Below are 23,351 nucleotides of genomic sequence, written 5' to 3'. Positions count from 1 at the left end.
CAAATAAGCTTCAGGGCCAACTGCCTTGTGTCACACATCAAATCAGCCGGAGAGGTGGTACCAAAAAATGATCTTCCTCCTAACCATGTGGTAAAAAGTGTGAAAGAGGCAGAATCTGGGGATGTATCGATAGAAGCAAGAAGAAAAGAAGAGAAAGCCTTGAACCTTCCTCTCTCCAACCAAAAAAGGCAGCAGTGGGGGAAGTGGATAAGCGAGAACAATGGCTGAAAGGTACACACACGTGTGTGCATTTCTGTGTATGTGTATATGTATTTAACAGTGCACACTATACGGTTTTATTTATATACAGTCCCCAAATTAGGCAAAACTGAACAGTAATCTTTAGAGGAGCATGCTAAGGTAATAAAACTGTAAAGAAAATCAAGGAAATGCTTATCCTAACAGTCAAATAGTAGCTACCTCTAGGAGAGGAAGGAAGGGGGGTGGGATTTGGAAGGGGTCCCGAGGAGGCTTCTGGGGCTGTGGCCAGTTTCTGTTTCTTCATCTGAGTGGTGGCTACTCAGGTGTTGCTTTGTGACAAGTCAGCGAGCTGTACCTCTTTATTTTGTGTGCTTTCCTGTACGTCTGTTATATTGTACAAAGAATTTTTCAACAACTGTTGTGCCTTCTCTAATCTTATTTTACTTTGTGGTCCCTGTGGGTTTACGCCTTTCCTGTTTCGGTGGGGTTGCCAGAGGGAGCAAAAGTAAATGCGTGCGCTCAGTTCAGCATCCTGACTTGGAAGCTCTCCATCCTGGTCGGGACGTCCGTTTGCACTGGAAGACTTCCCAAGGAGAGGCTGTCTGTGTACCTGATCATGAGTCATTATCAGACAGGCATATATTTTAAATGAAAAGAATAATATAAAGGAAATTCTGAAAAGTGAATAGAACATCCCATTTGGCTATATTTATTAACTTAAAAACTACAAATATCAGTTTCTCAGATTTTTCAAACGAAACAAAATTTTGTTTCTCCAGTTTGTCGAAGAAATTGAGCCGTTTGATAGCGTACTGACACTTCAGTCTCCGACACGCGTGTGTAAAACCTCACTGCGTCCCTCGGAGGCAGCATCTGTACTGATGTAACAGGCTAATCTGCTCTGGGTGATGCGACGTGGCCACGGCTCCACAAGAGACATTTTTCAAAGGCATTGTTCGTCATTTAAAGCTGTCTGGACCCTCACCACAGATGGGCAGGTTAAAAAGAAAGTACAACTGAAAAATTATTTTTTTCAAAAGAAGTCTATGCAGAGCATATTTGCTTAAGCCTGATTGCCAGTTCAGTTGTTCCCTTGCTGGTGTTACAACAAAGACTTATTAGGATTTGGGGAAGGGTTCATGTACCAGCTGTTTTTCACTATGACTGAAGGGATATCAAAGGGAATTCCCTTTTTTTGAGGTGTCTTAAAGACATTAAAAAAAATAATGGAGAAACATCAGAGAAGCTTTGGATAAATGAAGTTCTGCTAAAAACATAAAAATAATTCAAGAGTTAGATACAGAAACTATAAAAATTTACAAAATGAGCTAGTATAAATGATGTTTTCTGGGCACAAACATTACCGTTTGTCTACAGATTGGACAACTGATTGCCCCAAGCCATGAACCGTATCGCCAGTATGCCACAATGCAGGTACCTAATGGGAAGAAAACATTAATATTGATGTTGTTAAGTCCATATATCCTGGGAAAGTTTCATATATTTGAAATATTTTAACAGCATCACCTATTTTAAAATGTTTTTTTACTTTATCCAACCAAGTCTTAAGGCAAATTCAAATCTAATAACAATTCCCAGCCACTGAGAAATATTTTAATTTAAACTACCTGTTAAGATACAAGCATTTTTACAATCAAAAGCAAGCATGCATTAACTGCTTCAATGCTATGAGGCTTAATAGAAAATACTGCATTTCCTATGTGAATAAATAAAACAGTAATTAATTGAACATTACTGTACATATGACAACCAACAAATCACACTATAAATTTTCTGTTGCAAATTTGATATATATGTTACAGAAACACAACTTCCATTTTTTTTAAAGTTTAGAAAACCAAGTCACTTAAGTGTCAATAATAGTAATTAGGTAGTATGCACAAAGGAGCCAAAGGATACAAAGATTTCACGCTTCCTGCCCTAACAAAGTTCATAATCCAGTTAAGTAACTGAATCAACTTTTGTACTGGATGGATTTGATTTTTCTTCTTGAAGGCATTGATGAGCAGTGAAACAGGTAAACACAGCCTAGAGAGAGGATTTACAGACCTGAAAAAGTGGTGGTAGGTGCACTAAGTGTATAGGCACTAAAGTTCAGACCAGTAACAAATGAAGAAGGAGTATTTTTAAATACTGGCTGATATTTAAGGAGCCAATTCAGTTTCTTCTCTGCAGGCCCCCATTTCTCGGATCATCCAGGTTCCACTGTGAATCTGAACTAACTGCTTCCTGGCTCCTTCAATCAAATTGAGGGGACCAAGGTAACATACTTATATGACTCAGAAGGTAGTTACATCTTGAAGTGTGTAATATTAAATTTCAGTACAAAAGGTGTACAGAATTTGAACCCAACTTTGTAGGGGTGGTAAGATTAGACAGGCAGAAGACAGGAGCGAGGACACTCTGGGTTTTGCGATGGCAGGAACAAATCCCAGAGGCAGAAATAATGGTACACGAGGCCACTGGTGAGCAGGCCACTGGCTGAAGCCAAGGCCGCCCAACCTGACCATTAGTGACTGTGGGGAAAAACTGGTTCGATGATTTAAAGACAAGTTTAAAAAGCTAAACCATCTGTATCTGATATCTTTTCCTGCTCTCAGGGTGCTGTGTTAATTCGATAATATTTACTAAATACTTTGAGCGGTCTAATTTCATACAGAAACCATATGAAAGCAAAACTGATCATAAATATGTTAGTATTATTACCATCTGTAATGATGCCCTAGATTTATCTACTACCTTTTCACCCAAAAGTACACTGTGTTTTGACATATGTTAATTTATTTAATTCCATAACTTTTTCCACAGATTGCAGTATAGGTGTCCTTGGTTTGCAAATTATGTAGTGGCCACTTGCCTGCACTGGAAAACTATGGTCCAGCAAATCAAACACTTCAGTTCATACACATCTGCTGTGATGTGCCTGATGCTTTCCCTTAACCAGGATGGCGGGAGAGATGACTCAATGACTTGAATCCGGGGCACAATCTCTCTAGATCTGTCTATTTGTAAAATGAGAATAAGACCTCATAAGACTGCCGGGGAATTACATAAAGTAATGTGGGTTACAAATGCAAGTTAGGTGAAGTCTGTTGCTGCTGTTATTCTTGACTTGCTGTAAAGGAACAGAACTGTAGTTCCACACATGGAGCTAAGCTGAAATGCTCTTCATATACATGGTATCAGTATCCTTGAACTACTGTTCAAAGAAACACATTTCTATTTATTAAGAAGCTGAATAACTAGTTTTTTTTAACCTTTGAAGCTACAGACAGTAAATAAAAGTGTCCCGACAAGAAGAGCAGGATATCGGAAGGAATCTACCCTATTACCCCAGACCCAGAGGTAAAACCAAGAGCACAGCACAGCCATCTTTCAACTGACCGGGTTATCCACACAGTGCATCACCTAAGCCTGGGCTGGCAAATAGACTTCGCCCAGCCTGCCAGACCTCACTGATTCCCAACGCCTGCCTCGGGTGCTGTGCTAGGGGACGGCCGAGGCACAGCCAGACCCAGAGCAAGTCCACAATCGATAAGGAACGTCGGCCAGAGGTTTGAGGGGGAACGTCTGCTTTCTCTGATGGCCATTTAATCCTCTGCCCCAGCACCTGATCTTTCATTATTTGGCTGCTCACTAGCACTTCCAACAGATAATTAAGGATAGACACTGAAATAGTGCTTTGTAATTTGTTAGTTACTTAGACAAAAACCTGAGGGAAGAGGTTGAAATTCATGGATGAGGCAATGATGGGATTGGTCAGTACTGACTAAATGGGCACAAGGTATAGAAAACCCTGCATAGCATGGAATGGATTCCAGATACTTTATTTCACCCCCAATAGCATGAACAGTAACACTGTATACCTTGGAATTCTGACTCTTAGACAAAAGATACAAAGGGGAGAAAGCAAAGTACAAATCCCTGTATGCTACATGTTAAATCAGTACAGTTTGGGAGCAATTAGCACCCTATCTTGCATACAGCTGTTCGAAGGGAAAGAAATACTACCAATAAAAAATAGGTCTAATGATGAGATAAACCTTAAGGAGAGAGTAGTTGTATAAACCACCATTCACATAGTATTGGGTTGGCCAAAAAATTCGTTTGGGTTTTTGGTAACATCTTATGGGAAACCCCGAACGAACTTTTTGGCCAGCCCAACAGAACTGCGCACAGGCTGTGAAGTCAGACCCGGGTTTAAAACCTAGCTCTGTCCGTCTGCAGCTGGGCTGCCGTTTGTAAAATTTCTTAGCACTGCTGAGCCTCGGGGTTCCTCACCTGTGAGCTGGGATGAGATGGAGTATGTTGCGTCCAGCACACAGCAGGCCCATAATAACCGACTCCTGCCAATCTCACGTGACCACAGCCAGCAGTGGCTATGCGGTATGTCCCATCACTCTCTGTGACTCTTCCTGGAAGGTCAGGAGATGCCCAGGGGTGGACAGCACCCCTTCCTGACACTAAGTTAGTGCGACATCAACGTCCCTTCTCATCCCTCTACATGTTCTAGGGTTCCCAAGCCTCTGGAAGTCCCGGAGGAAGAGAGGTAAGAACTTCTGCACCGACTCAGAGTGAAAAAGAGGTGGCAGAGCCAAGGGAAGGTCTCGGGCAAGGTCCTTGGGAGAAGAACACTGCTGCCTTGGGAAGGAGGAGTAAAAAATGAAACCACCAGAAAGCGATGAAAATGAGGAATTCAGTGACTCCCTCATGGTACAGATATCCTTAACTCACTATTCAAAGAAACACATTTCTGTTTATTGGGGGGTTGAATAACTAGTCTTTTTAATCTTTGAACTACGGACACTAAATAAAAGTGGCTGACAGCAAGAGCAGGATCTCAGAAGCAATCTGCCCCACTCACAAAATACAAAACGTGACAGAGAGAAAATCAGGAATCCGGCTTGTGCACACACACGGGTCTTGGTCTAAATAGTCACTTTCACCAAGAACAGCATTGTTTGCTTACCACAAAAGAGATGTCCACAGTTTGTTTCAACAGGGAGGGAAGCTTGATGTAAACAGATCGGACAGTACATGTCAGTGTAGAACTGCTGTCGGGCAGCAGCAGGTGCATCCTGGTGAGAAGACAAGTGCATATTGAGCCACGACACACACAGTCTTTTCAAAATTCATCTTCATGCTAAAGATACTTGACAATACAGTCAGGACTGTGCAATCTTCAAATTTTAGATGTGCACTAGTTAAGGTCTTACAAGTTTGAGAAACTTATGAGGCTCCAGTGTTGTTCTGCCTAAACTGCATGGTCTCTACCTTCCTTCCTGAACACAGTCTAAAGATAAAGATAAAAAGATATATCTAAAGATAAAAAGCCGATTAACTCAGGAGTTACTCTATTAGAAAGAGTAAGTTATTCTGGGTAACACAGGCTGAGCTCATGCATTCATTAGCTGAACAATAAGAAATGTCAAACTACTCCCCAGGTGTTAGCTTTCTTCTATCTTTAACATCTGTTTCATTCATACATTCCTGATAGTCGTTACATGTCTGAAGATTATGAGATAGTTGTATGTGAAATCACTTTGTAAATTATAAAACATCAGGCCAGCATGAATTATTGATAACAAGAGCTCCGGAACACAGTACCACTAATATGCTTAAACCATTTTTGCATCAGTGAATTTAAGTTCTATGAAGCAAGAATTCTTGTCTGTTTAGTTCACAAATGAATTCTCAATGCCCAGAACAATGTCTGACATATGGTAGATGTTCAATAAATATTTGGTGAATGGATAAATCATAAAAACCCTCTTTGGAATTAAAATTTGACTGGTGGGTAGACAATCAATTTTTAATTTTTTTTTTTGATATTAGGTATCTCAGCATGAAGGTATACAATGTCCTACTTAATCCAGCTTTCATAAAATATATTACATTTCTGGTTCTTAGGGAATCCATATGGTTAAAAGCAAAGAAGAGGCAGAGGAGAAAAGTTTTCTTCTTTGCCTAAGTAGTTTTAACAACTTTGATCACTGAAGAAAAAGAAAAGGAAAAAAAGCCATCCCTTATAGTCATTTCTTTGAAGGTCTTAGGGGAATATACTTTATTTATTTATTTTTTTAAATCTATTTATTTATTTTTGGCTGCATTGGGTCTTCGTCGCTGCGCGTGGGCTTTCTTTAGTTGCTGCGAGCGGGGGCTACTCTTCATTGCGGTGCACGGGCTTCTCATTGTGGTGGCTTCTCTTGTTGCGGAGCACGGGCTCTAGGTGCGCGGGCTTCAGTAGTTGTGGCACATGGGCTTAGTTGCTCCGCAGCATGTGGGATACTCCTAGACCAGGGCTCGAACCCGTGTCCCCCGTGTTGGCAGGCAGATTCCTAACCACTGCACCACCAGGGAAGCCCGGGAATATATTTTAGAAAGAGTAGTTTTTCCACTACATTTCATTAAAGCCAATTAGACAGTAATTATTTCCTCACAAGTAAATAATAGGAAAACTGTTGTCTTTTAAAGCAAATTAAAACTAAATTCATGAAAACATCTTAATTAGATTAAGACTAGTCATTTTCTTAATCTGAAAATGTACAATCAATAGAATAATAAAGGTAACTCCAAGCAAGAAAGAAGCACATGCTTCCAAAAAGGAATTTATTGATACATCATCGCAATTTCTTATGCAAGGGGAGTGATAACATGTACTCCTCATACAAATGCACAGATTTATATCACAACAGTACCTGTTCTGTTTGAAGTTGTTCCCGAAGCACCCGTACTAGCTCTTGGTTTTCTGGGTGAATGTTTTGATGTGCATTTCTGCTGAATAAATTATAATACGGTTTTAATATAAAATATTGTTAGATGAATCCATTTTCCTTATGGGTCTAATTTTTGACCTAGACTACTAGCAACATAAGAAATGTAAATGATGGCCTACAACTGTACTCCAACTGTAGGACTGGACATTCTAGGCTATTCTGAGATCACTGATTATCGGCTCATTTCAGGTTTAACTGGCAAATGATGAAATCCAGAGGCCTAGTACCTTGGGGATTGAATGTAATTTCAGACTTACATATAATATAACACGTTTATTTCTTTTGTAAGATTTCTTGTATTATTATGTATTTGAACACTTTTCCATATCTAATTAGGTCCTTCTCCCAACTTTTCACCTATGAGGTGAGAGGGACAGAGAAAAACAAAACCTAAAATGTATAATGTAGAAAAGCCCAAACCTATGATACCACTAATCTCTTAACATTAACAATTAAAATGAAGAATCAAAGGCAGGAAGTTAGAGGTCCATATAAAAGGATGGGATGCCTGAAGTGAGGACTGAAAACTAGAAGCAGTGGTTAGGTTGGTAGGGTCAGGGGTGAAGATTTACATCTGAATCAGTTTAGTTTCATTTGGCTATAGAAGTTTTTTCTAAACCTAAATCTCTTTAACAGCAATATTTTAAGTCTACTCAGTGTCGGTGTTATTAATCTATAGAAGAGCCTTTACTCTCTAGCTGACCCAATATAGCACAGCAATAAGAATTCTAAATCAATATTCTAATGGGATAAGGAAAATTAAAGAAATCCATCCCAGGGTTATTTAATTTTTAGTAAAAAAATTAAATTTTAGAAAAGAAAGCCGAAAAAATATAACCATTAGTTCAGAGACGACATAAAAACAATTTAAAGTCAAATATCTAATCAGAAGCTCAACATAAATGTAATGAAACTACTTGAATTCTGTTTAAACACCTTAAATTTTGGTGGATTATTTATTTTAAAATGTTACATTCTTATGACTGAATAAATGAATCAGTGAAAGAAAGCTACTCTATGGGAAAAACAATCTATCAAGGAACAGCCCAGGAACCAGCCTATTTACACACCAGGAAACACCCAGCTAACTGGAAATTCTCAGCTCTTTGACAATGAAAAACCATTCCCTTTTCACTGGAAAAAAACAGTCATGGTTTTCTGAGGATTGATGTAAACCATGTGACTGGAAGGTCTTTCTTTTGGTCTCTTTCCATAAAAGAGAAGATATAAAATTCTTAAATCTGATAGTAGAATATTAGAAAAGTCAAAGTATAGCCAAAGAACAAGAACAAACAGCCCAAGATGCTAAACATGGCCTGTAGCTCAGGTAGCTAATTGTGACTGGCAACTTTGAGTACAGAACCAAAAATCTAGAAATCTAATCAAGATAGATTGAAAGCTAGATTAGAAGATCAGGAACATACTGTTATAGAGAAAACCTCAGGCCTCAAATGGCATCACCTGTGCTAAAGCCTATGCCACCAAACCGAGACTTCACACCTGGCCCAACTGCAGCTCCCACCTTCCCCAGGACCATCTGAATTGGTCAATCTGGGGTTTCCTGGTCAGTACCAAGGAGGTAACCTGCATGATAAGACCCCTGCCATTTCCTTCCCCCAGAAGAAGAAGCCTTGGCCTGAAATAATCCTAACTTTTCTTTTGCTAATAACTTCCTTGCCCCATCCTCCTTCTGCCTATAAAAACCTTCTATTTCATACAACTCCCGGAAATATCTCTCTACTTGCTGGATGGGGTGCTGCCTGATTCATGAATAGCTTAGTAAAGCCAATTAGATCTTCAAATTTACTTGGTTTAATTTTTGTTCTTTAACAATATGATCACCTTAGCTATGAGAAAATGATGGCATTTGACACTAAGCGGGTCTGAAGTGAGATGCCAAGGAAAACAGTGGCTCTGCTATGAAACAGAAGGACATGTGTTGTTAGTGTATTTATCAACGATTTATGGTCCTTCTAAGTTCTCTGAAAAGAGATACCAAAACTGTCAAACCAGTTAAGTTATATGTAGCCCTGGAAAAGAGCCAGGAACCTCTGATATGAGGAAAGCAATGATACCCAAAGCGTGGGTCAGGAAAGGAAGTTTGAATCAAAGTTTACAAATATGCAAGCATGTGGTTCATAGGTTAACCTGCCTACCAGACCCTTTTGACTGGCTTCTGGTATGTCAACACATGGTAGCTATTATTAATGGCTTAAGAAGGAAGACCAAATAGAAAAGATTTAAAAAGAAATTAATTATAACTACAAAACATTGCTGAAAGATATTAAAGAAGACACAAATAAATGGAAAGACATCCCATGTTCATAGATTGGAAGACAACATAGTTAGGATGTCAATACTATCCAAAGTGATCTATCTTCAGATTCAGTGCAACCCCTATCAAAATCCCAACAGCATTCTTTGCAGAAATAGAAAAACCCATCCTAAAATTTATATGGTATCTCAAGGGACTCTAAATAGCCAAGATAATCTTGAAAGATAAGAACAAAGTTGTAAGACACTTCCTGATTTCAAAACTTGCCACAAAGTTATAGTATAAACAATGTGGTGCTGGTAATAAGGACAAACGTATAAAACCAATGGAACAGACCATAGAGACCAGAAATAAACTTTCACATATATGGTCAATTGTTTTTTTTTAAATATTTATTTACTTATTTATTTGGCTGCACCAGGTCTTGGTTGCGGCAGGCAGGGTCCTTAGTTATGGCATGCAAACTCCCAGTTGCGGCATGCATGTGGGATCTAGTTCCCTGACCAGGGAGCGAACCCAGGCCCCCTGCATCGGGAGCACAGAGTCCCAACCACTGCGCACCAGGGAAGTCCCTGGTCAATTGGTTTTTGACAAGGATGCCAAGACCCTTCCGTGGAGTAAGGACAGTCTTTTCAACAAATGGTGCGGGAAAAACTGGATATCCATATGCAAATATAATGAAGTCAGACCCTTACCTCATACCATATACAAAAATTAACTTAAAATGGATAGAAGACCTAAACTTAAGAGCTACAACTATAAAAATCTTAGAAAAAAACACAGAGGGAAATCTCTGTGACCTTGGATTTGGCAATGATTTCTTAACCATGACACCAAAACACAGGCAACAAATGAAAAAATAGATAAATTGGACTTCATCAAAATTTAAAAATTCTGTGCATCAAAGGACACTATCAAGAGTATAAAAAGACAACCAACAGAATGAAATAAAATATTTATAAATCATATATTTGATAGGTGATTAAGATAGAATATAGAAATAACTCAAACACAAAAAAGCAAACAACCTAATTCGAATATGCACGAAGGACTTGAATAGACATTTCTCTAAAGAAGTCATACAGATGGCCAATAAGCACATGAAATGATGTTCAACATCATTAGTCATCAGTGAAATGCAAATGAAAACCACAGTGTGATACCCCTTCACACCCAGTAGGATGACTATCAAAAAAACACAAAGTAGCAACTGTTGGCCAGGATGTAGAGAAATTAGAACCATTGTGCGTTGCTGGTGGGAATGTAAAACAGAGCAGCTGCTGTGAAAAGCAGACTGAAGGTTCCTCAAAAAGTTACACACAGAATTACCACATGATCATGCAATTCCAGTTGAAAGCAAGGACTCAGATTCTTGTACTCCAACGTTCACAGAGCACCATTCAAAATAGCCAAAAGGTGGGAACAACCTAAATATCCATCAACAGATGAATAAACAAAACGTGGTATATACATACAATGGAACATATATATATTTTTACATCTTTATTGGGGTATAATTGCTTTACAATGGTGTGTTAGTTTTTGCTTTATAACAAAGTGAATCAGTTATACATATACATATGTTCCCATATCTCTTCCCTCTTGCGTCTTCCTCCCTCCCACCCTCCCTATCCCACCCCTCCAGGAGGTCACAGAGCAAGGAGCTGATCTCCCTGTGCTATGCGGCTGTTTCCCACTAGCTATCTACCTTACGTTTGGTAGTGTGTATATGTCCATGCCTCTCTCTCGCTTTGTCACAGCTTACCCTTCCCCCTCTCCATATCCTCAAGTCCATTCTCTAGTAGGTCTGTGTCTTTATTCCTGTCTTACCCCTAGGTTCTTCATGACATTTATTTTTCTTAAATTCCATATATATGTGTTAGCATACGGTATTTGTCTTTCTCTTTCTGACTTACTTCACTCTGTATGACAGACTCTAGGTCTATCCACCTCATTACAAATAGCTCAATTTCGTCATACAATGGAATATTATTCAGCCATAAAAAGGAATGAAATTCTGGTAGATGATACAGCATGGATGAACCTTGCATGCATTACTAAATGAAAATGCCAGAATGCTAAATGAAATAAGCCAGACACAAATGGACAAACACGGTCTAATTCCACTTTATGAGGTACCTAGAATAGCCTAATTTCTCGAGGCAGAAGGTGGAATAAAGGTTACCAGGAGCAGGGGGAGGAGAAATAAGGAGTTATTATTTAACTGGTAGAGTTTCTGTTTCGGATGATGAGAAAGTTCTGGAAATAAACAGTGGTGATGGTTACACAACATTGTGAGTGTTCTTAATGCCAATGAATTGTACACTTAAAGTGATAACTTTTATGTTATGGATATGTTACCACAATAGAAACAAAGGATGAATTATAATGACTACAGACATCAAAGAAATTACAGAAAAGAGACAAAAAGTTCCTTTGTTTGAATCTTCTAGTACGCATGTTACCCCTCCCCTAACTCATTAATTGAATACTTCAGCTAAAGTAGCAGGATGACAATTGCCAACTGAATTTGAATCTGAACAGCTGGACAGCAACTTAAACTGACCTCCCATCCAATCATATGACAGATTCAAGACAACATCCACATAATGGGGAGCACCTTATATCATTTGAAAAGTTGTATCTTAGGTTAAGCCAAAATCTCATCATTTAGCTCCACCTATTGGCCCGGTATGAGACAATAGAAAATATATATTAATAGATATTGGTCTCTGCCCCTGGTTCCTGGCACAGAGCTCCAGAAACACTTGCAAATTCCTAAGTGATAAGAGTACTAGGAGCACCTTGTATTCTAAGATTTGGTCTTTGACCTGGCCCCTCACACAGAGTTCCTGAAGGCCTTGTAAATTCCTGGGTGACAGGAGTGTCTTTTGCTCTAATGAGGTGACTCTGGGTGGGCTCCTGGATGAGGGCTGCTCCCCGGAAGGACAAAGTCCTGATTAGAAGCTTGGAATGTTCAGCATCCGCCACCCCTGCCCCAATTCTCCAGAGAGAGGAGGGGCCAGAAACAGAGTGAATAATCGATGACGCCTACGTGAGGGAGCCTCCGTGAGATCCCAGCAGTGCGGTCCGGAGAGCTTCAGGTGGGTGAACACGTCCACACCAGGAAGGTGGCGCACCCCAACTCCACGGGGACAGAGGCTCCGGCGCTCAGGACCCCCCGGACCTCGCCCTATGCATCTCTTCATCTGGCTGTGCATCTGTATCCCTTATCACACCCTTTAATAAACTGGTAAACCTAACTGCTTCCCTGAGTTCTGTGACCTGCCCTAGCAAATTAATCAAACTTGAGGAGGGGGTCACGAGAACCTCCGATTTCTTGTGGGTAACCTGGGGACAGAAATCAGACAGAAGCTGGGGGTGACTTGGGGACCGACTTACTTGCCGTTGGCATATGAAGTGTGGTGGCGAGCAGGCTTGTGGGACTGAGCCCTTAACCTGTGGAGCTGACACCATCTCCAGGCAGACAGTATCAGAACTGAGTTAAATTGTGGGACACCCAGCTGGTGTCATGGAGAACTGCCTGGAGGGGAAAAGCCCACACACATTTGGTGACCAGAAGTGAAGAGTTCTGTGTAAATATAAAGGAGACACAGGAGAGAAACGGTAGGGAAGAACTGGGTCCTTCACTACGTAAGAAGGAAAAATCTGTAGGTTTTGTCCTTTACACCCTAGTTCTCTCCATGAAGTTACACAGAATTAACCTAATTCTTCTTCAACAAAACAAGCTCTCATCGTATTTAAAGCTTTTGCATCCTACAGTCTTTTCCCCTAAGCTGGATAGCCCCAGTTCTTTCAGGCATTTTTATATGATTTGTTTCCATAGCTTTACCCATTTTGATAACCTCCCCTGAATGTTTTCCAATTTAAAATTCTTGACCCAAACTGAATATGATCTATATGTGACCTTTATCTGATTATTCTGATTAATACACCTTGATGCTGTTAAGTTTTTGGCATCTACAACATACAATTGCCTTATTAATAGAAACTTCTATTTTGGGCTTCACATCACTACAGTCTGTGAGGAAAAATATTTTATTTACAAGTAATAATTATCCATAGTAGAGAAATTAGAAAAACAAATAAAGGAAAAGAAAAATATTTTTAAATAAAATTAATTTTATAAAAATCCTTTTTTTAAACAAAATGGGCTACTTGACCTATGGTTTTGTCATGTGCCTTTTACTTAATTCTCACTCAACAATTTATCATGGATACTTTCAAATGACAATAAATTCATATCTGCATCCCATTCTTAATAGGTAAAGAGCAGATTTTTTTTTTTTTGGTATTTGCCTAGTCATGACCCATTTTTAAAACAGCTTGATTGAGGTGTAATTAATCACCACCGTCAGTTTTAGAACATTTTCATCACCTCAGAAAGAACCCTGTACCCTTTAGTTATTGCCCCCATATCTCCAACTCCAGTTCTACACAACCACTAATCTACTTTCTATCTCTATGGATTTTCCGATTGTGGACATAAGAACAGACTCAAATATATGGCCTTTTGTGTCTGACTTATTTCACTTAGCACAATGTTTTCAAGTTTCCTCCATAAGGTAGCATGTGTGCATCAGTATGTCATTCCTTTTTAAAGCTGAATAATATTCCATTGCATGCATATACCACCTTTTGTTTACCCATTCATCTATTGATGGAGCCATTCATCTGTTTCCACCTTTTGGCTATTATGAATAATCCTGCTGTAAACATTCCTGTACAAGTTCTTATGTGGAGATATGCTTTCATTTCTCATGGGTATATATACTTAGGAATAAAATTGCTAGCATATATGGTAGCACTATGTTTACTCATTTGAGGAACCGATAGTTTTCCAAACTGGCTGCACCATTTTAACTCCCCTACCAGTAGTGTATGAGGGTTCCAATTTCTCCATATCCTCAACAATTGTTATTATTTGACTTTTTGGACCTAGCCATCCTAGTGGGTATGAAGCTGTATCTCACTGTGGTTTTGATTTGCATTTCCCTGAATGACTAAGAATGTCAGGCATCTATTCACATACTTATGGGCCATTTGTATATCTCTGGAGGAATGTCTATTCTGGTCCTTCGCCCGTTTTTTAATTGGGTTACTCATCTTTTTATTATTGAGTTTTGCATTCTCTATATATTCAGATATAAGGGCCTGATCAGATATATGACTTGAAATGTTTTCTCCCATTCAGTGAAATGACTTTTCACTGTCTTGATGAAGTTCTTTGAAGCAAAAAAAGTTGTTACTTTTGATGAATTCCAATTTGTCTATTCTTTCTTTTGTTGATCATGCTTTTGGCATCATATCTAAGAATCTTCATGATTTACTCCTATGTTTTCTTATAAGAGTTTTATAATTTTGCCCTTACATTTAAATCTTTGATCCATTTTGAGTTAATTTTTGCATATGATGTAGTATGGGTCCAACTTTATTCTTTTGCATGTGGCTATCCAGTTGTCTCAACATCATTTGTTGAAATCTTTCCCCACTGAAAGGTCTTGGCACCATTGTCAAAAACCAGCTGACCACAGATGTATGGGATGACCCATTTTTAAATCTTGATTCTGTTGTACCAATACATTAGCTATCCATCCCAACTGACAATTTAACAAACATGCTTCTTTTGTCTTCTTCATCCCAGTTGCTAACAGAAATGAGAAGAACAGGCTCAGAAGCAGAGCCCTGCAACAATTCAGTGTCCTTCTTTTTTGGCTTACACTAAAACATTAGTCAGCACTCCTGGGAATGATCTGTCAACCAGTTATAAACTCACTTAAATCTGCTATCATCTGGTCATCATTTCCCCACTATGTCCACAAGGGCATCACCAGGTACCGTGTAAAATACTCTACTGAAATCAAGATAATGTCACCCTAATAAGAAACTAACCATGCAGAGGTAAAAGAGAATGCTCATATTCTGTTTAATAATACTTTCTATAATTTTTATAAGAAACTAACAGATCTGTACTTTTTGGAATTACTGTAATCTCTTTTCTACTTTATACTTTTGTCATTTCTGTTTTCAACAATATATACAAAATTTTATTTATCTCCATGTGTTAATACTTAAATTTCTACTTTATTACCCTATCTCTGTTTATTGGTACATAGACATCTAAGACCTTTAAATAGTATTCCTGATTCTATAACAGTAATTTTAAAAAAATATTTTAACTCCTTTAATCTCTCAACAACCCTATGTTCTAAGTGTTTCACATTTATTAATTCACTTAATCCTACATAACAGCAATTTAAATTCTAATCTTAATCCCTCCATACTGTCCAAGATTTTTTTGTCCCAGTTTTTTTCATTTAAACACTGAAAATATATTTGCACCTATTATATCACCTATAAGTTGATGAATTCAATTATGAAAATTACATTTTAAAACTGTGATACTCCAACAGAAAATATTAACATTTTATTCAAAATATGGGTGATAAATCTAAATTTTTTTGACTAGACAGTTGATGACGGGAAAAATACACAGTAGCATTTAGAGCCTAGTGGAAAATAAAATACCTTAGTAAATACATACAATCACTGAACTCATTACTTGCTTTTTTTTTTTTTTTTTGGTTAGTTTCTGCTTTATAACAAAGTGAATCAGCTTTATTACTTGCTTTTAATATTAAGTATTAAACATTACTAGAAGCAGTCAGAAAGTCAGTGGCCCTTGGAAATACGTATTATTTAAGTTCTTTTGTCCTTTAGTCTCACCTGAAAAGTGCATATACCAGGGTAGCAATCAAAGCGAAACTGACCACAACTGCCACAAGTACTTGGTCACTTACTCCTTCTATGACTGAATCATCATCCAGTTTCAAACTGTGAACTTCACCTTGATATTTGGCCATTCCAGGTCTAAAAGAAAAAGAGATAAGATGAAAATTAAAAACGACACAGTGAAAATGAATTATATTAATAAAAACGATATAAATGTAGCTGACTTCTGATATATGTAGTTTTTTGTAGCACCCACTTGAGGTAGGTTGCATTAAGTACATCTCCAGTGGGGAATGCCCCATTAATGAGTTCTTTAAAATCATTAAAGAAGAAAAGACATTTCTCATGCCCAATTGCTCTTTTCTTATTCCTGAATACCAAATAAATTCTCCACATAGATCACATCCCTCTTCTCCCTCATGGCACTGAATGTGCGTCATGGAATGTACCATGTACGGATACGGAAGGAAATATATTGTCTTCTTCTGTAAATATTCCTGTATTACCTGGCACACTGCCCTGTACACAGAAGGACCTAACAAATATGTGTTTAAATAGGAGTGACTTACCTTACTTATGGTGTTAGTAATTTGAAAAGTAAAAGACATGGAGGCTATAGAACATTTATAGCTATACTGAGACTACTTGAATTAATGAAAATTCTGTTGCTTGGAAAACGATTAGCCTCACTTGGAACTAAGCTCAGTTTATGGTTCAGAATTCTGGGAACTGCCTGGAATATGGAATCACCCTGAGGCTGCATTTCCTTATGAAGAGAAAAGGGAGGATATGAAACTCTCCCTCCCATACACTAAACTAGAGGAAAATGGTAATACCCAATTTCTATAGATATGAGGGGAGATGGTCCAACCACATCAGAGTCCAAATATCACAGGTTATTCCTACTTTTTTCTGATGGCAAACACTAAAGTTACTTAAAATCTTGTAAGACACCTAAAGGGAAATAAAGGCAATAAAATTCAATTAAATATACATGACTAATCATAATTAACCTGTATTTATGTACTGTCCTGCACTGAAAAGTTTTATTCAATATCATCATTAATCAGGTGAGTTTCTGTTAAAAGGAAACTTTGAGTGTGAAAGTCTAACACCTTTGAAAAGAACCTGAACTGGCTGCTAGTAAGAAAATTACCTCTCATGGAAGAAACTTAAGCAAACAAACAGATCAAAGGTGGCTTTCATCAGCTTTACACATGGTAATGGCCTGATGTATCAGGAACTTTCTAATGACAGGTTTCAAGTATCCCTCATGAAAGCACACACCAGAAACTCAGAGAAGGAGCTCTAACCTCAGTATCTTATTCAAAAGAAGAGTCAAATGAACTGCCAAATGAAACTGAAGAAAAAAGCCTCAAGTAATCTTGGGGTGGGCCATGTAGTCAATCTAGATCTTTATGTTGTCAGGTTTCCTCTTTTTAAATTGAAGATGCTGTGGCTGTCAGGAGTCCTGTCAGTGAGAACTACTTGCATCTGCTCAGAGATCAGCAAAATGTTATCCTGTGTGGAGAGTCCCAGCCTCCAATTACTGAATCCAGTTCGGAGGATTTTCTCCTAGCTGTACATTTAGGGAGTTCACTACTTTGTACTATTTCTTTTTTTAATGGGTTACATTTGTTTCACTACTTTGTACTATTTCTTTTTTTAATGGGTTACATTTGTTTCTATGTCCTTCCAAGTGTAATCAGTGATCATGTGACTAAATTCTACTCTATACATTTTATATATATATATATATATGCTTATATCACTGAATCACTTTGCTGTACACCTGAAACACAATATTGTAAATCAACTATAGTTCAATAAAAAAATAAAATAATCAAAATTATATATATATATTCTACTGTATAAAGACATACTTCTACCAATTACACCCTTCAGACGCTGCTTCATTCACATATCCAAGAGCTCAGAGATCCAGGATACTTTAAGTATTGCAGGACCATGTAATGTTATTTGCATCATTTTATAGCAAAAGTTCCCAAAGTTGTTGAAATGAAGAGTTACTTTTTATTGCCACAAATTCTAGTGTCACTGAAGGACACTAGAATTGAAGGACACTGAAGAACTGAAGGACACTGAAGGCTGAGAGAGGGTAGGAAGGGAGGAGACTGCTGGTAAGTCTCAGAGAGGAACAGAAAGGTCAGCTGCACTTCCCTGCCATGTGGAAATCCCAGCCCTCACATGGATAATTACTAATGGTGTCTGACCAACCTGTCGGGGCTTCAGTAGTTAACTTCCGCCAGTAGTTTTTCTTATCACAGGAGTCCAAAAAGGAACTGCAGGTGCTGCTGGCTCAAAAATGAGGTATTATGCCACCACCTCAGTTTGGAAAGAAGCCAATCTAAGAATACAGGGGATAAACAATAAAAAGAAATAAAATTTTCTACTTGAGGAGTTGACCTTATACCCCAATCTTGAAAATGAATTCCAATGTCAACCTGAACTTCAGTCCTCCAACCTCTGCTCATCTGGAACAAATCAATGCTGCTGATTTGGACCAAGGGCACAGGCAAGCCCAAGCCCCACTGCATGGCATGCAGGCCCCGGAGTTTACCTCCAATTCTGCTACCACAACTGGGACCCCGCTTAATCTCTTAGGACCCCTCATTTTCTGCAAAATATGAAAGCTGGATCTGAAGATTTCTTAAGTTCCCTCCACCACTACATTTCTCTGATTCAGAGCTTTCTGGAATTGAAAAAAAAAAAAAAAAAAAGGCAGGAAAGCTAAATAACCAAAGGTTAAAATGGTTACAAGCGGGGAGCAGGCCTGGGAGAGCCAGATCCTCACCTTTCCCAGGATACAGTTCTATAGTCTGAATTCTTTTCAAGAACGTATTACTTTAGCAATAAAAATAGAAGCCAGTGTCTGCTTCCTTCCTTCAGAGATGAAAATTAGACTTCAGTGCTCAAAGATTTAAGACGTATCTCCCCAGCACCATTCTTACAGAGCACCCTAGACCCTCCCAGTTTCCTGATGGTGCCCTCTGCAGACCTCAGTGACTGGCACAGGGAGGCGCCTGCGCTGGCTACCTCTTACCCCGCTGAGCAGCGCACAGGGGATTTTACATGTTGCAGGGGCCTTGCACTAAATGCTGCTCGCTTGAAACCCCAAAGCAAGGTTATTAAATTTATAAAACATGGCATCTAATCTATTTCATAGGGTCCTATCAAATGAAAACAAGTTAGTAGTACTCTGTTGTTAACTATTTGAGATTTACAGAAACAAAACACCATAGATCTTGCAAACGGTGTTGATAATTGATAGAAAAATTGATAATTGAGAGAAGGGGGAGTGATTTCCAGCACTGGCTTTGTTATTGCTTAGCTGGCTAAGTCTTACTGAGTAGCTTAATACATTGAAGAAGCATAAGCTTTGCAGTCAGACAACTGTGTACTTGTGCAAAATCTGGGTCTCAGCTTCCTCATGCGTAAAATACATAAAATTAACTTGAACTATATCAAGCAACCACTTTTTTAGGCAAAAAACCCCACAAAACCACTCTAGTTTTGTGGAGTTCATGATAACAAAGGTAGAGCACTTACATATTGCTTGGTACATCATACAGGCTCTCAATTAACGGAAGCTATAATATTTTGATTACTATTATTAACAACCCTCAAGGAATCTGCAGAACCATGATAAGATGTGGCCATGCCTTCCTTACAGCTACACTAAGTAGCATCTCAAGCTCGCTTTGATCTAAGCTCTAAGTATGTATTCCCTGGGAAACTGGATAAACTTGGCACACTACGGTGAAGGACACTCCCCTGTTTACTTGAATGTGATAAACAGCTGTAGATGAGAATTAGCCTCCAACTAACTGGAGTAAGGAGACAGCTAAGACAAGTGCCACTCACCTCTCTTTGGTCTTTTCCAAAGCTTTCAGGAAAAATGAATCAAAACAACACAGGCAAATAAGGGAAATATGGGAAATTCCGTAACTTCAAAGGAGAAACTCCATGTCTTTTTACCCAAACTCATGTAAAAACATGATGGCCACATGGCTTCTGCAGACAATTACACACATTCAAGAAGTTTTTAATATAATTTCCTTCATGAAGGGTAACTGGAGCTACGTAATGAAATCTCAAGAACACTGCACATCATGCACAAATGCATTGTGGGTGAGCCATCAAACCTGAGAAGGGAGGCTGAGGTCAACTGTGTCAAAGTCCTAAAAACCAGAGCAGCTGGCGTGAAGGTGCTCACCCATTACAGGCCTTCCAACAAGGCTCCACATCCAAAGACAGGTTACACGGGCATCAGGCTGACTTGATGACTTTACATGTCTAACAAGGGTAATGTTCACTTAAAGTGCCAGGGATCCTTACAGAGATAACCTAGCTTGGAATGTAGAAACTCTGGTTTGACAAAGGTCCAGAGGCACCAAACAAAGGCAGGTGAGGTACATTTTATCACTTCTAAAGGTTTCTCTGCCCTTGGTGTAGGGAATAATGTTTAAAAGACCACTGAGAAGACTTCTGGTAAGATCTTCTACATTCACACAATGAAAAATCTGTTAACTGGGACTCTGAAAAGCATCATGAAAAACTCAATGCTGTCTTGGCAGTTCTGATAGCTCAATGACAAAACCTAGTCTTAACAGGGAAAGGGGGCTCCAGGAACTGCAAACCACAGAAAGGTGTGTCCCGGTAAGTTAACTTTGTTGCACCCCACATAAAAGTTTGGCATCATCTGGTAAAGTGACGCACAACCTATAACTCAACAATCCCAGGACTCCAAGGCATATCGCTAAAGAAACTTACACGTTGGTACTAGTCTCTAGGGGTATGAATCTTATAGCATTGTTCTTAGTTAGCTCCAAACTGGAACAGCAAAATGCCCATCAACAGTAGCATGGATATACTGTTATATTCATACAGTGGAGTACTAGACAGCACTGAAAATTACCTATGGATCTACACAAACTTACTATGAATGCAAAGCTATAAAATAACACAATGATTCCACTGACTGAAGCTCAACAACAGGCAAAGAAAAACTGTGTTGTTTAGGCATGCATACGTAGGTGGTAAAGAGATAAGGAAAAGCAAGAAAGTGAACATCATAAAAGTCAGTCTAGGGAGGGAACGATGCTCAGAAAGGAACATGAGGTGCTGGAGGAACTCCTGAGGTACGGGCAGTTCTCTTTGTTTTTACCTGCCTGTTTTATTACTAATTACTCTCTAGGCATGTCCGTTGTGTGCACTTTTCTGCACATGCTGTATCGCCTAACGATTCATCGGTAACCCTGCAGAGGTTCACCCACTGGGACGGGGGCAGCTCGAGGCCGGTCCCCTGGCCACTGCGGAAGGAAGAACAGGCCCCGGGAACCGTCGCGGTCCCCCGGGCTGGCCGGCGCCGCACACCCACCCCCGCCTCCCGGGGCTGCAAGGTCCGCGCGGCCCGAGCAGGAGCGGCGGGCTGCCCTCGGCGACCCGAGCCCGCCACGTCGGCCTCACAGCGCCGGCGCCCGGGGCCGCCCGGCTCCCCGCGGAAGGCGCCCCGCCGTCCCGCCCAGGCCGGGGCCCCGCCGGCGCTCGGCCGCGCGTACCTCTGCACCGTGGAGGACACCTCGCCAGCTCCCGGTGACCGAGGGCACAGATTGTTTCCGGGGCTGCCCGCCACCCTCGCGGGCGACCACTGGCTGCCTCCTCCGGGCCGGGCGCGCGGGCACGGCGCACGCGCACTGCCGCGCTTCCGTGAGGGCGCGGCGGGGACCAGCCGGCGGGGAGCGCGCGGGGGCGACACGCAGCGGGCGGCGGGCGCGGCCGTGCGCAGTGCTGGGCTACTGCGGCTCGGGCCGGGCTGGGGTCTCGGCGGGAGCGGGGCTGCGGGGCTGCGGGGCTGCAGGTCCGCGGGCGGGGCGGGCGCGCGCGCGCGCGCGGTGCCGCGCGGTCCCGACGGGCCGGAGGAGGAGGGGCGCCGGTGACGCTGCGGGTGCCGCTGCCAGCTCCGGACGGAGTCGGCGGCCGGGCGGAGGACGGGCAGGCCGACCCTCGGACGCAGCCCCGGGCCGAGCCGCGGGCTTCCTGGCGAGGCAGGGCGGCCGCGAGCCCGGGCGGGAAGATGTTCAACGTGGAGTCCCTGGAGCGGGTGGAGCTGTGCGAGAGCCTCCTCACTTGGGTAGGTGGCGACGCGGTCCGGAGGCCCCCTCCCCCAGGCCGCCGTCCTGGGATCTCCCCGCGCCCCGGGCGGGTGCCGAGGGCGCCGGTGCCGTCACATCCGGGGCCCGGGGCGGGGGCCGGGACGCCGGTGCGGGCTGAGTCCACGGCGGGAGGCCCGGCCGGGTCCGAGGGAAACTCGCGGGGCCCGCGGGGCCGGGCGGAGGCCGAGGACGGGTGCGGGCGGCGCTGTCACCAGGCGGCTCCCCGCGCCTCCGGGGGGCGGGAGGGGCACCCGAGACCCCGGCCCGACGCTGCCGCCTTTGTTGTCCCGCTCGCCGGGACAGCGCAGCCCTGGAGGGCGAGCGGCGCGGGGCGCGGGGGGAGAGGGCTTGCCGGGAGGGCGGAGGGTAGGAGAAGGACCCGCAGCCCGGCCTCCGCGATAGGAGAGGAGAAAGTGAGCGGCGTGGAGGTGCCTAGGGAAGGTGTTCGAGGTGAAAATAAGTATGGAAGGTGTAGTGGGACTCGACATTTGGGGGGCAACGTTATGCCATTCTAATTTTAAATTATCAAATGCTTACTAAGATTCTCACATGTGCATGTAAATATGTGTTCCGTTCTAATGCCAACAGTCGTGCCTTTAGCAGCCTCTTGTACAGGTGGACGTAAAACCCAAGCTTGTGTGTTTCCCTAAGTGCGGTGTCAGTTCCAGGGTTGTGCCTGTGTGTGTATCTACAGGATAAACCTGGTGCTTCTTTGGGGAGCTTTCGTTTTACTCATTGCTAAAACGTTAAATACCACTTTTAGAATGCAGCACTAATCTATTTAGGGAGGTGACTACAGCATTTGTATTAATGTGCAAGGTAAGACAGATGCCAAACAGATTCAGTTTAGCGGTGCCTTGGGCGATAAGCTTAGATCCCTAGAGTACAGACATCACTGCCCTGTGTGGGGACATTTGGGTGGAATGCTGAGAGGGCCAGTGCCCTAGGCTGGTTGGAACAAACATAATGAAAATAGTCTTGAGATTTTCACAATTTGGCTTATGACACAAATCAAATTATGTTTTCTGAAACAGAATATGTACAAGGGTAGATAGAGCTTGATCTATTCAGTAACTTTTGTATTAGGGCATTCTTGGCATTTCAAATCGTTTGCAATAATATATAGTTAACATACAGCTTACAACTGTA

General features: G+C 41.2%; 2 protein-coding genes across 8 annotated transcripts in view; one reads left to right on the top strand and one right to left on the bottom strand.

Annotated features, from left to right (window-relative positions):
• Positions 1–21,976, bottom strand: part of RNF170 (ring finger protein 170) — a 29,045-nt gene extending 7,069 nt beyond the window's left edge. The window contains exons 1-6 of one of the 7 annotated variants that reach the window (XM_079909565.1): positions 21,609–21,725; positions 18,265–18,394; positions 16,021–16,164; positions 6,921–6,999; positions 5,192–5,300; positions 1,566–1,639 (exon numbers count right to left, since the gene is read on the bottom strand). In XM_079909565.1, the coding sequence (XP_079765691.1) occupies positions 1,566–1,639; positions 5,192–5,300; positions 6,921–6,999; positions 16,021–16,157 (399 nt within the window). In that variant the 5' untranslated portion in view covers positions 16,158–16,164; positions 18,265–18,394; positions 21,609–21,725. Of the gene's footprint in view, positions 1–1,565; positions 1,640–5,191; positions 5,301–6,920; positions 7,000–16,020; positions 16,165–18,264; positions 18,866–21,608 lie in introns of those variants that run through there. The other 6 variants (XM_079909567.1, XM_079909571.1, XM_079909570.1 and 3 more) reach the window with 6 other exon arrangements.
• Positions 21,976–23,351, top strand: part of HOOK3 (hook microtubule tethering protein 3) — a 103,394-nt gene continuing 102,018 nt past the window's right edge. The window contains exon 1 of the mRNA XM_079909561.1: positions 21,976–22,180. Within this exon, the coding sequence (XP_079765687.1) occupies positions 22,124–22,180 (57 nt within the window). The 5' untranslated portion in view covers positions 21,976–22,123. The remainder of the gene's footprint in view (positions 22,181–23,351) is intronic.

Source organism: Stenella coeruleoalba (assembly GCF_951394435.1).
Source record: "Stenella coeruleoalba genome assembly, chromosome: 21".
Taxonomy (NCBI): domain Eukaryota; kingdom Metazoa; phylum Chordata; class Mammalia; order Artiodactyla; family Delphinidae; genus Stenella; species Stenella coeruleoalba.
Note: the sequence above shows the minus strand (reverse complement) of the source record. Positions and strands in the feature narration are given on the sequence as shown.